General features: G+C 39.9%; 1 protein-coding gene across 2 annotated transcripts in view; it reads right to left on the reverse strand.

Annotated features, from left to right (window-relative positions):
• The window catches only part of LOC122791090 (pulmonary surfactant-associated protein A1-like), a 443,204-nt gene that overhangs the window by 296,330 nt on the left and 131,424 nt on the right, over positions 1-15,450 (reverse strand). For both annotated transcript variants that reach the window (XM_044058889.1, XM_044058890.1), the window contains exon 2: positions 10,694-10,855. In XM_044058889.1, coding sequence (XP_043914824.1) covers positions 10,694-10,841 — 148 coding nt within the window. In that variant the 5' untranslated portion in view covers positions 10,842-10,855. The remainder of the gene's footprint in view (positions 1-10,693; positions 10,856-15,450) is intronic.

Here is a 15,450-nt window from a genome sequence, read left to right on the forward strand (position 1 = left end):
TTGCATGGGTTGATTTCAATCAGATTTTTGTTACATGAACATAGTTCCCTTTTGGGGTTGTGAAAGTTTAGTATGTCAGCTAGGGCAGGGCTCTTCCCCGGATGAAAAAGAATTTGATGGGCTATGATCAGTTGGTGGTAGCATAAGAGGTTTGGAAATTCCAACCAGTGCAGTTTAATTAGGGATTAGCAGTGGTGGGAATGTGATCTATTATTGGCAGCGAACCTAGCTATTTTATTGTAGCATGTGGAGAGTTTGTTCAGGTTAGTTTTGTTAATGTTGGGAGGACTGGATTGGCGTATAGTAGTGTTGATAAGAGATGAGTTCTGGCTATTGTTGTTCTAGTTTCAGGGGTTAGGAATAGTATGCAACGATATAGGCAACCAAGAATTTTATGGACTTTAGAGATAGTTTGGGATATGTGCTTGCTGAATTTAAGTTGTTGATCAATAGTCATGCCGAAGAGTTTGGCCTCAGTTACAAGGGTGATGAGGGTGTCATTGGTTGACATGATGGTAAAGGTGGCGGAAGAGTGATTGATTGGGTGGAATAGTATTAGCTGTGTTTTTTTGGGGTTTAGTATTAGTTGGTAGTTGTTTAGCCAGTTCTCTATCTCAGTGAAGGATTTCTGGACTTTACTTTGTAGTAATTGGATGTTTGGTGCTGAGCAGATTAGAGTAGTGTCATCCGCATACTGGATGATGTTGGCTTTAGTGGTAGCTAGGTGGAGATTATTTGTAAATATGTTGAAGAGAAGGGGACCAAGGATTGAACCTTGTGGGACACTGCATGTGACAGGGAGTGGGGGGGATAGGGAGTTGTCCCATTTGACATATTGTGACCAGTTGTTTAGATAACTGTTAAACCATTTTAGGGTGGAGTCATCGAGCTTGAGTTCTGCTAGGCAGGTGAGGAGTTTGCTATGTGAAAGCTGTATCAAATGCCTAGGATAGGTCTAAGAAGGTGGCAGAGACCAGCTTCCCTTGGTTCCTGTGCTAGTTTGTGGTATTGGAGAAGTTAATTAGAGCAGTGATGGTGCTATGGGAAGGTCTGAATCCATGTTGGGGTTTAGTTAGACGGTTGTTATTTAACAGATGGGTAAGGATTTGGTGGTGGATACATTTTTCTAGAATTTTTGAGAGGGGTGATAGGATAGCAATGAGACGGTAGTTGGAGAGGTCAGTAGATGGACCTCCCTTGTGGATAGGGATGATATATGAGGTTTTCCATAATGAAGGAATGGAATGCAAGGAGATAGATCTGTTAATGAGTAGGGAGATGGGGTAGGCGATGGCCTTGGATGCAATTTGGAGATATTGAGCTGGGAGACTGTCAGCAGCTAGGGTGGTAGGTTAGAGTTTAGCTAAGAGATTTTTGAATGGTTGTAGTTGGAACTGGGTTAAAAGTGAAGGGGTGGAGCTAGTCTGGTAGTTTCAGGGTTGATGTTGTGTCATGGGTGATATTGCACTTACCAGGTTCAGTAATGAAGAGGTAAAGTAGTTATTAAAACTAGAGGCTATGTGTGGATCAGTACCTATGATATCTGGGGGTGGTGTGGTTGCTTTACCAGGCTGGAGGATGTTGTTCACCGCAGCCCAGAATTTCTGTGGGTTGTTGTTCTGTTTACTTTGTAGGGAAATATAGTAGAGTTTCTTGTCCAACCTAACCTGTTTTTTTGCTTTATTTCTGAGCTCAGCAAAGCTTTGCCTAGTTAAGGGAGTTTTGTATTTTTGCCAAGTTATCCAAGCTTTGTCTCTAGTCTTGAATAAGATTTTTGTGGCTTTGTTTAACCAGGGGGCATGGTTACTTTACAATCTTATAGTTTTTAGTGGGGCAAGTTTGTTTAAAATCTCTAGGATTTTGGCATTAAAGTTTTCTTTTGCATTATCCAGGGGAAGGGTTTTTATGGGAACCCAGTCACAGGATTTTAGGGCTTCTGAAAATTGTTCTGGGGAGAAGTATTTTTGGGAATGGATATGTAAGAGAGTGGGGGGGGGGGGTTAGTAGATTTTATTTTGTGCCGAAAGAGAAAGGTTGAGTTATGGTCACTGAGGGAGTCAGGTAGTATTCCAGATAGGTGGGCTGTATTAGGCTGGTTAGTCAGGATCCAGTTTAAGGTGGAGTCTCAATTGGTGGTTTTGTCAATTCTTGTGGGTGAGTGTATGAGTTGTATGAAATGATATAGGTTTATGTGGTTGGTGGCTATGGATGAGTGTATAGTGTTCGAGTCTATGTTGACATCACCTAGGAGTAAAGTTTCTTGGGACAGGGAGTGGGAAGCCCAGTGGAGTATACATTCTACTGTCTTAAGGTTGTCTCCTTGTGGTATATAAATGCTGAGTAGGTTTAGTTGTTTTATGTTGGTTTAGTAGGATTTTGGTGAATAGGGTCTCGGCAGTGTTGAAATCCGGGGATTCTTTTTGAAGGAGCTGGACTTTTAAATTGGATTTGTAAAGAAGGGCAATGCCACCACCTTTTCTGTGGAGTCTATCAACTCTTAATATGTTGAAGCCAGGTGGAGTTATAGATTTATCTTTAATGTGGGGTTTAAGTCATGTTTCTGTAATCACTATAATGTCTGGGTTGTATACAGAGATAATTCCATGTAACTGTTCTATTTTATTTATGATACTGCGAATGTTTAGTTTTAGAATGAGTAAATCAGTGGGTTTATGCTTAAATGGGAGGTTGGGGTTGGGTGTGGTATGGGTGTTGTATGTTGGGCCAGGGTTGGGATGGATATCACCTCCTAGTAGTAGTTGGGCTGCAATGCTGGTAATGGTTTTAATGTAGAATACAGTTAGGAAGTGGTGTTTGAGGTTGAGGTATTTTTTGGATTCTGAGGTGTAATCAATAGGAGAGATGAGTTAAAAAATTAAAGGGTAAAGGATAATTGGTTGTGCGTTTGCAGGTATGAAGAGATTGCTTGTGGTGTATGGTAGGGTGGGGATTTGATACAGGGCACAGTGTTAAGTGGATGGTGGTAAGTAGTAATGAAGGAGAAAAAGTAAAGGCAGATGGATAAAGAAGGCAAGAGAAATGGGATGATATGGTTGTGGGAGTGTGGTGTTGTTGAGATGTTGATTGAGTTATCTGTGTTGGAAGACTGTGGATGGGTGTAGAAGGAGAAAGGTAGTATGCAGTTTTGTGGTTTGTTGGAATAGAGGTTGTGGTGGGTTTAATGGAGTGAGGGTGTGGTTTAATTTTAATAATATGCAGTATAAACAAAATCTTTTAAGATGTACAATAACAACGTCAGACAGAATACAATAAAATAAATGTTACAATGTCAAAATAGTTAAGATAGTATATGCATACAGTAGAAGTTTTTTTTTATATGTAGTCTATTCAGATACACTTAGATTACTAAGTTATACAACATGAACAGAACTGAGCCCTATGCAATCTATATCCTAACAATTCACAGGTAAAAAACTACAGCAGATCCAGTACCAAGTTATACATTAAATATAAAATAACAAAAATTGGCAAGCAAAAATACAAAAAGCATGTAATCAAATATGTCAGTTCCGCTAGAGTGAAAAACTCTAAAAGTCCACTGCGATAATCAGAAGTCACTGACCCGAAAATAATGATAAAAATTATACAAACTGCTCACAAAAAATGACCATTGGGCCTGCACCCAACAGGATATACAGTGTGTCAGACTGGACCTAAAGCTTTATAAACCAACTTACCCCAGGCAAATGATACCCCGATAAAAAGTCCCTCACGCACAAAAGTTGAAAACCAGTAGACTAAAAACACAGTTCTCACATCAGTTCTTAGAAGTGTAACTTTTCAGAAACCTTTGCCTGGAATAAACTGTAGGTTTATTTAGATGTAGGTGGATGAGACCAGCAGGTCTTTTTCAGTTCAGCTGCAACTTCCCTTGGGCAGCTTCCTTCAATGTCCTGCACCTGAAGACTTCACATCTCCACTGAGAGCATTTAAGCATGCAGAAAAAAAAAACATTAGACCAGTCTCCTTTATCTGTGTGGACTGATGGCATAGGCATGTTTTTTAGGGCATTTTACTTTCTCAGATGCACAGCCTTATTAACTGTCATCACAAGTGCTAATGTTACAACTGTTTTTTATGTATACGCTTATATTGTTATTTATTTCCATGAAATGTAAATGTCCTATATTCTCAATGACACAGGGGTGTTAGCCTTCTAAGATGGACCATACATACCTCTACGGGAGTGCTGGCCATAGGTAAAATGACTAGCACCTGCTTAAAATTGAATGTTCAGTGGTAAATCTGTACACATATTTTAGGGACAGTTTATTTGACAGGACTTTTAGCATTTCACTGATGGTTTGTTAGCAAAATGTGTCATTTGCAAGTTGTTTTGGGGGTGATGGAAGCAAAGTTGCATTTCTATTTTGGCACAAACAAGATTTGCTACTGTTAATCTCCTAGTTTTTAGATCCAACCTTGCTTTCTGTGTGATTGTAATATATTACAAACAAACAATTCCTTTTTTTTATATTTGAATATCTTGACTGTTTTATTTTTCTCCAGTGGGTAATAATGAAATACTACCTTTCATGTGTTATATTGAAGCAGGTCTTTTATTTATATGATAATTATATGCACTATCTTTCTTTTGTGTTTTATATCACCTAGGACTATGACACCCAGGCATCCCAGTCTCTGAACCCCCCCCCCCTTCAGTAACCCTGAAAATTAAGTCATTGAGGAAGCATTTAGGCATCATGGTGCCTTTCCGCAAGTGGGGATGTGGGGATATGTCTGGCAGAATGCAAATTTGGCAGCAGATATTTGCTGATGTGAACACAGTAGGTGGTCAGAGCAGGACATATGATCACATGCGCCATAGGGCCACTGTCATGATTTCATCGACCCAGAGGAGAGCAGCTGCAATGGCCCATGAATGGATGGCTACTGGGGAGACTGATAAACAGACACCACTGACACCAAATGAAGAGTTCCTGTCCACTGTCAGGGATCCAGGCAGCTCACTGGGAAGTGCACAACAGCATGTCATTGATGTTGGTGCTGCTGTTTCAGGGAGGACAAGTATGTCCCAGGAGGAGCTTCCAGGTAGGCTTACTTATCTCAATTGTTAAATACTTCTTGTATAGTAAAATATTGACAGCAATATTTAAGTTCTGCTTAACACTAATTTTGGTTGGTGGGAATATTTGTAGATTGATACAGTTAGCAACACATTCTGGTAGATTACACATGGGTTTGGGGTGGATGTGTCATACAAGTTCTTGTTAAAAGTGTCATTATTATACATATAAAGGGCAAAACATTTTTGATCTTGTGTTACTGTTCATTCTGATGATGGTGTCCTTACCTTTTGCTTAACTTCTTCCAGGACCATCCAGCTTAGGGAGCCTACAATCATCTGCACGTGGTAAGCCAAACATTTTTATGTCAGTACTGATGAGCAATTCAAAGAAATATTTAGTTTGTGATGTGGGTGTCAAGACTGTTGTGTATATTGCTCTGCTGTCTGTAATAGATGCACCACTGTTAGTTTGTTACCATATATTAGATTATAGTAGTGTAGGTATTAATGTTTTTCCTGTGTTTGTTGCTTATTATAACAGGTGATCCTTACAGTGGAAATGTGGGACTCATAACACCTGATGTCAGAATATGAGCAGACTCTGATGAAGATGGTGGCCAAACAGAGGCACAGTTGGGGGTGCAGAGGTTGAATCTGACACTGAGGTTAACATTCAGCCATTTCCTGTAATTCCATTGGACACAGCCAGTAGGCCTATGCCAAACCACTCCAGTGAGCCCTCAGATATTGGACAGGTGGAATGTGAGATACTTGATCAGGGCAATGTGGTCACTGTGGCTTCAGTGCCTGTTGAGTCTGGCTGTAGCCAAAGTGTGTGCGAGGTGCCATACAGGAGGGTTGTTAGTGGTGCTCAGAAGAGGCATGCTGTCCATCCTCCAGGTGTGTCTTCCCATGCTACTCAACATACATTTAGGGCCATCATGGCGGCACAGGCATGTTCCATTCGGTCCTCTAGAGAAATGCTTAGGGCTGTAGATGTGGTACAGGCTGACGTGTGACTGCCTCCGCCATGTTGCCAATTCAATGGATCAGATGAATGACATATTGGAACAGGTGGTGTCTGTGATGGAATGTCTTCTGAGAGGGGGACAGCATCCATGTGGGGGTAGGTCAGCCACATCATCTGATGTAACAACATGGTCATGAGCGATCAGGTTCCCATACTGACACTACTTTCACTGGTCCATCAATGGTTGAGGTGTCCACACCCAGACATGGCAGCCCATAGGGTCTTGGTCTTGGGCATCCTTGTGAGGGGACCTCATCCAGCAGACATCAGTGACTTTCAGGTAGCAGCAGTGTATCTGACCATGGGTGTGGGTGTGCCAGTGCAACTCCTGGCAGAGCCAGTTCTCATGGTGGTGTATGACAGTGATGAACTGCCACCTCTACTAAGCATGTCTCACACCTGTCCAACATACCAAGATGTAGAGCTAACACATAGCTTGGCTGTGTTCCTTCAGACACTAACACACCAATTTAACTTGGAGGGCCCATACAGACACATAGAAAACAGTTACATGGTTCAGCTGTGAAGCTTAAAGCTCATTCTGTCACACTAGCCATTTTTTACTTTATTTGAATGTCTGCCTGCTTCTCTTTCTTACTCACACCTACTCACTTACCTTTTATGTCAGCCTAGGCTTCCTGCCCTCCACACACACAACACGCTGTGCAAGTGATAACTGTGTCATATCCTTGCCTTCTATATTTTGGATCCAGGGATACATAAGATTTGTGTCTGATGCTCAAGGTGCATAGCTGACTTAGTGCTTAGTATATCTGCATTTGTGATGTTTTGCTTATTGTATGTTTGACATATTTTGGTCTTGGAAAGTTAAACAGTTGATAAAATCACAACAGTTTTTTGCATCAGTATTTTTAATACTCTTCTGAGAGTTGTGAAGTCTGAAACTGAAATGTGTCTCATTGCTTTCTAACTTCTTTCATTAATGATTTTCCAGTTCAAAAGTATGAGTCCAAACTGAGAACATTCAGTGACCATCAGTACTTTTTAGAGGTATTAATGTGTGAATCCTTGATGCCTGAGGCCTATTACTTGATAGAGGACACATGTATTCACATAAGTCTCTGCTGTCACATGTTAAAGTCAGTGCTGTACAAATCACTCATCTTTTCTTTCCTTACATTTCCAAGTAACAACACGCAAGGATACACCATTCATTTATATTATTATACAATGCTGTTTTAACTGTCCAGGTTTAACACTTACCATGTAAATCCAGCAGTTCCTACAGTTTAAGTTCAGGGCTGAGTCTGCCTGATGCTAGGAGTGCACAGCAATTACATTAGTAGGTAAAGGCTGTAAACATTGCCTGGCATCAAGGTTACTGTATGTATGGGCATACATAGGATGAATGTTTTAGCCTCTTAGGTGGTGAGTGAGTGTGCTATACATTGACTCCTAGCCAATAAGAGGGCATATTGAGCACACCTACGTATGCCTACACCCACAGCAGCTCACCTGCATGTGGCTGTGGTGACCTTGCCATTGGTGGTAGGATATGTGCCCCTTCCCCTTTTTGATCCTACTGAAGCAGCTTTCTCAGGATAATGATGATGTGAAGCATGGTGCAGATGGTGACAATTTCAGTACATATACATGGATTGCACTGCAGGACTCCTCTAGATGTATCTAGGCACTGGAACCGCGACTTCAGCAGCCCAAATACATGATCTAGGATATTTCTGGTTTGAGTGTTTGCCTCATTATGGCATTCTTCAGTAGGTTTGTGCATTTCGGAAGTGAGTCATCAGCCACAGTACCAGTGCATAACCAGCACCCCCATTAAATGACCCCGTGGGATATCACCCCTAGTGAACATCTGGTATAGTTGGGAAGTGTGCCAGATATGTGAGTTAAGGTAAATGCATGGGTTACCAGTACACACATTCAAGAGGATTCCCTTAACATTACATACAACTTGGCAGTTAATAGAGTAGAAGCCCTTTCTATTTATGTAGACCCTTCCCTGTTTTCCATGTGGTGCCTTAATTTCTATATGTGTACAATCTATGGACTCCAGTACTTCAGGGTAGTGTGCTATAGGGTAGAACTCCTGTATATTTGTGGCTCTGTCCTCAGAAGTATGGAGAAAATATATGTGGTCACTGGCATGTTGAAGCATAGCATTCAGAAATTGATGGAGGATCCTGGATGCTGATGCCTGTGACATCCCCAGCATGTCCCCTGTTGGTCTCTGAAAGTTCCCTGTAGCTAAAATTCTAAGTGCTACACATACCTTTGTCTCCACTGGTATGGGTTCCCCTTGGTTTGCTCTGGGTCTGATTTGAGGGCAACAGATGTTGCAGAGTTCCTGCAGTGTGTCTCTATCCACCCTGTAGGGCTCTACAATTTCCACCTCATGCAGATTTTGACAAGTGAACTGGGGTCTGAAAACCCTTCTCCTTCTTGGCCTTGGTCTACTAGCAGCAGCAGCAGCATCATAGACTTCAGCCTGTTGCACAAACACATGAATTAAAGCAACAGCAGCCCCTAACATTGTTTCTGTGTACATACATACATGCATACATGCAAATATTTCAAGCACAGGCATTAATGCCCTTCTAGCTTGTCAATATACTAAAAAGGCTGTTCTTAAAAATATCTAAACTAGTGCTTGCTTTAATGTAATTTGGTAGTCTGTTCCATGCATCAGCTATTCTGTCAGAGAACCAATTAGTACACTTCTCATTCCTATAGAACCTTCTACATGGGTTATCTGATGATTCTCTAGTACTTTTTGATAACCCCAAACATTCCCAGAGGTAGTTGTTTCTAAATCCCCTGTATACCTGAATAGGATCTCCTCTTAGATATCAGTAAGAAACACTGTACCAGTTCAGATAATTTAGTCTTTCATAATAACTTAAATTTTTGCATCCATGGATGTTCTTGGTATATTTCCGCTGTACTCTTTCCAGTTTACTCATGCTTGTTTTCTTATAGGGTTTCCATATTGTTATTCCATACTCAAGTTTCGGTCTAATGTACGTAACTAACAAACAATTACTTCATCATTTTTGATTTCCTAGACTTTATAAATCTTTTTATACAATCTATAGTTCTACAACTATCATTAACCAATTAGTTGATATGATTAGAAAAACTCATAGCTGAGTCTATGCATATACCCAGGTCCTTAAACAAGTCTACAGTTTCCATCACTGTTGCTGTTGTTGTTTTTCTTTTGGCGTTTCCCGGTTAGGGGTCACCACAGTGGAACTCTGGTCTGCTAATGATTGGCAGTAGATTTTTATGATGCCGAGGTGCCAGCTCGATGCCCAACCTTCAACGAAGGCATGCCCATTCACGCATGTCTTTCAAACGCTACTCGACCGCGGGGAGGATATGAAGACTCCACACAAAAGGTGCTCCGGTCGAGAATTGAACAGGAGAACCTCTTGCTGTGAGGTGACAATGCTACCGCTGCACCACCGCGGCTGTGTGCTGTATTAAATATTTACCTTTCAATTCATGTCTCCCAAATATCATCTGCTTAGTTTTTGTTGTATTTATCAGCATATTATTCTCCTCTGCCCAAATGGTCAATTTAGTCAAGTTATTTTGCAGACATGGAAGTAGTGTAGACTCTTTTCTGTAGCTGTATTAAAATAGGTTTTGGAATTCAAAAGGAAGTCAGCACTGAGTCTACATGGTTGCTTTATAGCTTAATGAATAGCTCGTCCAACTTGGATTGGTTGATTAGCATACAATTACAGCTGCTTATGCTATAATTAGCATGCCACAGTGTTTACCATGGTTGCATGGCTCTGTACCCCATGTACAGCTGCTTACTGAACATAAAACAGTGCGCTACCGTGACATGCACATGGTGTTAGCGGACCATGCAGGGTTTATTGAATCTGCCCTCATGTATTTGAAACTCACTGAAATCCATGACATGTTTGTGCAGAACAACATTCATCTAATACATATAAATTTATCTTTGTAAATATTCTTCCTTCTGCTACTGCTGGGAAAATTATAATTATAATTAAATGTGAATGAGATCTAAATGCTGTACATCTTTCATAATTCTATAATAAATTATATTAAATGTAAAGTGACTTGTTACTGTGAATATATTATAACTGAATCTTAATGTGAAGTGAAGTTAGTTTCTGTACCACATTTGATTGTAACTGTTGTCTTTAATACCTGGCACAAATTATGACTAAAAGTGTTCTCCACACCAATGCACTTACGTGGTTGACATTCAGACATACATACATATGTACATAAAGTTAATATACTGGCAGTGTGTTTAGATTTCAGGAGGTGAGTAACAATTCAAAAGCAGCAGATTACATTTTAGTTATTGAGTGATAGCAACACCTTTTTTACTGTGCTTCCTAACTTATTTTTATTATGTTCATAAATGTCAATTAATAGCATCCTTTCTCATTATAAATATGTTTTATATTACTGTATCTTTTCCTAACATCGTTAGCAGTCTGTGAACTGTTTGTTTCATATTTAAGCTTTTTATTTCAAAACCATCTTCATTTATAGTCTTTTGTTATTTTTGTAAAATTTAACCTAGAAAATAATTTTAGAAGATAAGCTGGAATACATGGAAATAATTTTATTAATTTTACCTGGTTCTCCTTTTTCTCCTTTTCCTGGTAATATGCACACATCAGAAATCGGTCTGCATACAGGGGGTGTTCCTGTCCCATATTGACAGGATACCATCTGCAGTACCTCAGCAGTGAGAAGCAGGTTGAACGGGATGAGCACCCACATTATCAAGAGATTATCTAAAGTGAGAAAAAAATTAAATGATTATAAGAAATGACAGAAATGCATAAATGATTGTCTTTTTCTCATGAAGGTTTGAAAATTAGAAATATTTAGTAAAGAAATGGAATACATTTCTGAATATTGATTGAATAATCTTCTATAGTAAAAGGCCTATTTTATTTTATTATATGTAGGTAAGTGAAATGGGCCACACATATTCCTTTTCAGTTATGCCTAGTTAGAAAAAAAAATGAAGAAAACACATTTAAACAATGCAGTTCAGTAAAATCTGTATTAGATTTAAACTGCAATATGTAGTCTAAACAAATTGTGTCTTTCGGCTTTTCCCGGTTAGGGGTCCCCACAGCGGAACTCCGGTCTGCTAATGATTGGCAGTAGAGTTTCACGTGCTGGCTTGCTGGGTCTAACGCACAACCTTCAACGAAGGAACTCCCGTTCACGCATGTCGCCACACAGAAGACGCTCTAACTGAGAATCGAACGGGCAACATCTAACTGTGAGGCAACAATGCTACCGCAGCACCACCACCGCAGTATGTAGTCTAAGTAAATAAATAAATAAACAAATAAATAAATAAACATAATAGCAAAAAAAGTAAAAGTAAAAAAGAAAAAAAAGTTGTACAGCAATGACAAATAGGGGCAAACAAGAAAGACCCTAGCAAAGCATGGTACATATGTGAAAAAAAATTCCAACTCTTCCTTGATAAATGCATCATGGAATACATGTAAATTACCTGTGACAGATATAAAATTGCTCCACTATCTTTTGAATGCATACATGTCTATACTAATCCTATCTTTCCAGTAAGCTAGACTCCACTTGATGTGACTTGTTTTATCCTTTTCTGGGAGAGTCTAGCTATTTCTTTAAGCATTTGGCTTATGAAAGTCCTAATGACTATTACATTAAGGGGTGGATCTTAAAAAAGGTCCAAAACAAAAACCAAAAAGATACCATTACTAGTGCATATATAGTACAGTCCGAAAATATTAAGCAAAACATAGTTTGGTCATAGGTTCATAGGTGTTTACTAGGCTAATGACCACATGGGCCTTTTTAAGCCTAGCCATGCATCCCGAATCTCTGACAAGTTCTGATATCCTTGATAATTGTAAGCAGGGGCTTGGGAGATTAAACATTTACAAGATAGGGCCTCGGAGATGAACCATTTGCAGGTTACCCGTGTCCATTAGAGACATAGGTGCCAAACCAGGGATGAATTTCCTGTTCCCCATCCAATTGCCCAGGTTGCACTTGAATTGGGTTAGGGAGGAACTCTGCTTCACATGGATGGGGAGCATGTTCCAGAGACGAGGTAATCTCTAGGATACATACCTGTCTCTCCAGCAGGTCTTATTTATATCACAGGCAAGGTTTAACGCTTTAGAATGGGTAATTCTGGTGTTGTTTGTTTTGCAGATTTATTTATTTATTTATTTGCAGTTTGTTTATTTTCAGTTCGTTTTCCAGGATAGTCCATTGAGCTAAAAGGAGCCCATTTTCAATGGAGTCCTGGGGAGAAATGGTCCAGAGAAATAAAAATACATAGTACAGAAAGAGCACAAATCCATAATATACATTTCAATTAAATGTTAAATACATATTTTGTATAGTACAAACCCATATTACACAATTCAAATAGATGTTACATAATACAGAAATAAAAGATTTTCATTAGGAAAATTACATCAGGTTAATTCAGTAAGTAGTAGTTTTTTTTTTTTTTACGGAATTACATTGAGGTAAGGATGTAAAACTTTAGGAGGTAGTGACAGGCTACAAAGTTTGGAAAGTTAGGAAGAAAGTGTGGTAGAATTAGGTTGGATGAGAGCAAGAGCATTTGCATTGTGAAGTAAGGTGAGAGTGCAGTGAGGTTTTAAACAAGGAGAGACTGCTTGTGGTGCAGATGGGAGAAGGGAGAGCGTTCCAGAGGTGTGCAAGAGAGAAGGACAGCAATTGATTCCCAGCAGGATGTGTTGGTTTATGCAATTTAATTATGTTTTGGGAATTGGATCTTAGGAGTCTATCTGGTTTATGCATTTCAAATGTATTTGCTAGGGAGGGGCAGAGAGATGGGTTATGAATGAGTTTGTGTGCTTGGATGAGCTGGGTATATGTGACAAAGGTTGGTAATTCTAGCCAACTTACTAGGTGAAGGGAATTACAGTGGTGAGAAGAGGCTTTATGACCTGCTGCAAATTTGGATATTTTGTTATAACAAGATGAGAGTTTTGTTTTGAGGGAAGATCGTAGGCTGGTTAGGATAGATGCACCATATAAAAGGGATGGGATGAGGTATGTATTATCTAATGTAATCCTGGTAGTGGGAGAGATAAAGCGACTGTGGCGGTAAAGCATACTTCATTTTTTATGGGTTTTATTGATATTTGCTTGCAGATGCTTATCAAATTTTAGTTGATTGTCAATGATAATTCCCAGTAATTTTGTGTCAGAGACTACTTCTAGGGGGGTATTATTGTTGCTGGTAATTATGAAGAATTGTTTGTCTAGGGAAGAGGTATTGGATGCATTGAATAATATGTTTTTGTTTTGGTTGTATTAAGGGCTAGATGGTTGTGGAGCATCCACTCTTCAGTGGAAGAGAAGGCAGCTTGTGTTAGATTGTTTAGAGTTGTGATGAAAGGGGAGGAACAGATTATAGTAGAATCATCGGCATAATGAATGAGACTGGAGTTAGGAATGACTTGGAAGAAATCATTTATGAATATGTTGAATAGTAGGGGGCTTAATATGGAACCTTGGGAGATGCCTGTGGATGTATTAAGGAAGGGTGAGGCAGCTTTTAAAATTTAACTGCTTGTTGCCTGTTTGCAAGATAGCTTGAGAACCACTGGGTAGAGGAAGGGGATAGGTTAAGTTTAGAGAGTTTAGTAAGAAGGAGGTTGTGGGAAATAGTATCAAATGCCTTAGAGAGGTCAAGGAAAAGAGTGGATATGAAGTGGCCGGAGTCGCTGGCTTTGTTGATTATTTCTAGGAAGGAGAGGAGGGCAGTGGAGCTACAATGACCTGGTCTAAAGCCATGTTGTGTGGGGATAAGAAGCTGATTATTGATGAGGTAGGGTAAGAGTTGTTGGTGTACACACTTTTCAAGTAGCTTAGAAATAGGGGATAGGATGGCGATAGGGCAAAAGTTTGGGATGTCATTATTATTGCCACCTTTATGGAGAGGAATAATAAAGGCCTTCTTCCAGAGCTGGGGGACCTGGCTTTCTGAGATAAACTGATTAAGTAGAATGCTGATAGGGAGAGGAATGGCTTCTGCAGCTACTTTTAGGAAGTAGGAGGGAATTTCATCAGGGGCATTGGAACCAGGTTTTAATTTTAGGAGAAGTTTTTTTTATGGTGGATATAGAGATGGGATTGATAGAGAAGGGTGGAGGTTGGGGGCAAGGGATGCTTAAGGCAGGAAGGGATGGGAGCACACTGAGGAGGGGTTGTAGAGGTGTTGCTGAAGGATGATGTTAACTTGCTTATGGACTCTATGAAGAAAGAGTTATACTAGGTGGCCAAGTTCATGTCAGAGGCATGCGGGTTGAGTCAAAGGTTTTCTTTTTTCCCCGGGTTGAGGAGAAATGAGATTCCTTTCCAAAATAGTTTGGGATTGGTGGTGTGGTTGGTTTGGAGAGTGGAGAAATAGGCTTTGCGGTCTAAGGTAAGACTTTTTTTACTTTATTTCATAGTATTTTATATTTGTTTAGGGCAATAGTGGTTTTATTTTTATGGTAACATGTCCAGGCTTTGTCACGGAGTTGCATAGTAGCTAAGGTGTTTTTGGTTAACCAGGGTAGAGGGTTACTTTTTATACATTTTGTTTTTAGAGGGGCAAAGGAGTTGAGCAGGTTTGTGAAAGTAGAGTTAAAGTAGGATAGAGCATTATCTAGGGAAAGAGTCTTTAATGGGTTCCATTTTGTGCTTTTCAGTGCATTTGAGAAGGTTTCAGCATTGAAGTTCTTTAGGCAACGAGTGGAAATATAGGTGTGAGTTAGTTGTATAGAAGAGGGGTGACAGTGGACAAAAGTGGGGAATTGGTCAGCTAGTGGGTCTGGGAGAATACCACTATCAGAGATTTAGTGAGGATGGGATACTAGAATCCAGTCTATTGTGGTTCCAGTGATGGAGTTCTTGGAAGGCCTGGTAGTGGACTTGATTAGTTGTGTAAAGTTATACAAGTTAATATTGAGTGAGTTAGAGGGAGATTAGATTGTGGCCCAGTTTATGTTCATGTCCCCCAGGATTATGGTTTCATGAGTAACGTTGGTAGAGACCCAGGAGTCAACATCTCCAAGGGATGAGATATTGTCACCAGGGGGAATATAGAGGGAGAGACCAAATATGACTTTATGCTTGTTTAGGTGGATTAGGGCTGGTATTATTTCTGCCTTGCCAAATTTGGGAAAGGGTTTGGTATAGGGGGTGACTAAGAGGGATGCTGAGTAAAGGAGTGCTACACCACCTCCCTTTTTTTGTGTTCTGACATTCCTTAACATGCGGTAGTTGGGAGGAGTTATTTCAGAATCTTGTATGTAGGGCTTAAGTCAGGTTTCTGAGTTGGAGAGAATATCGGGCT

Source organism: Protopterus annectens, chromosome 16.part0 (genome assembly GCF_019279795.1).
Source record: "Protopterus annectens isolate FY-2018-M chromosome 16.part0, PAN1.0, whole genome shotgun sequence".
NCBI lineage: Eukaryota > Metazoa > Chordata > Ceratodontiformes > Protopteridae > Protopterus > Protopterus annectens.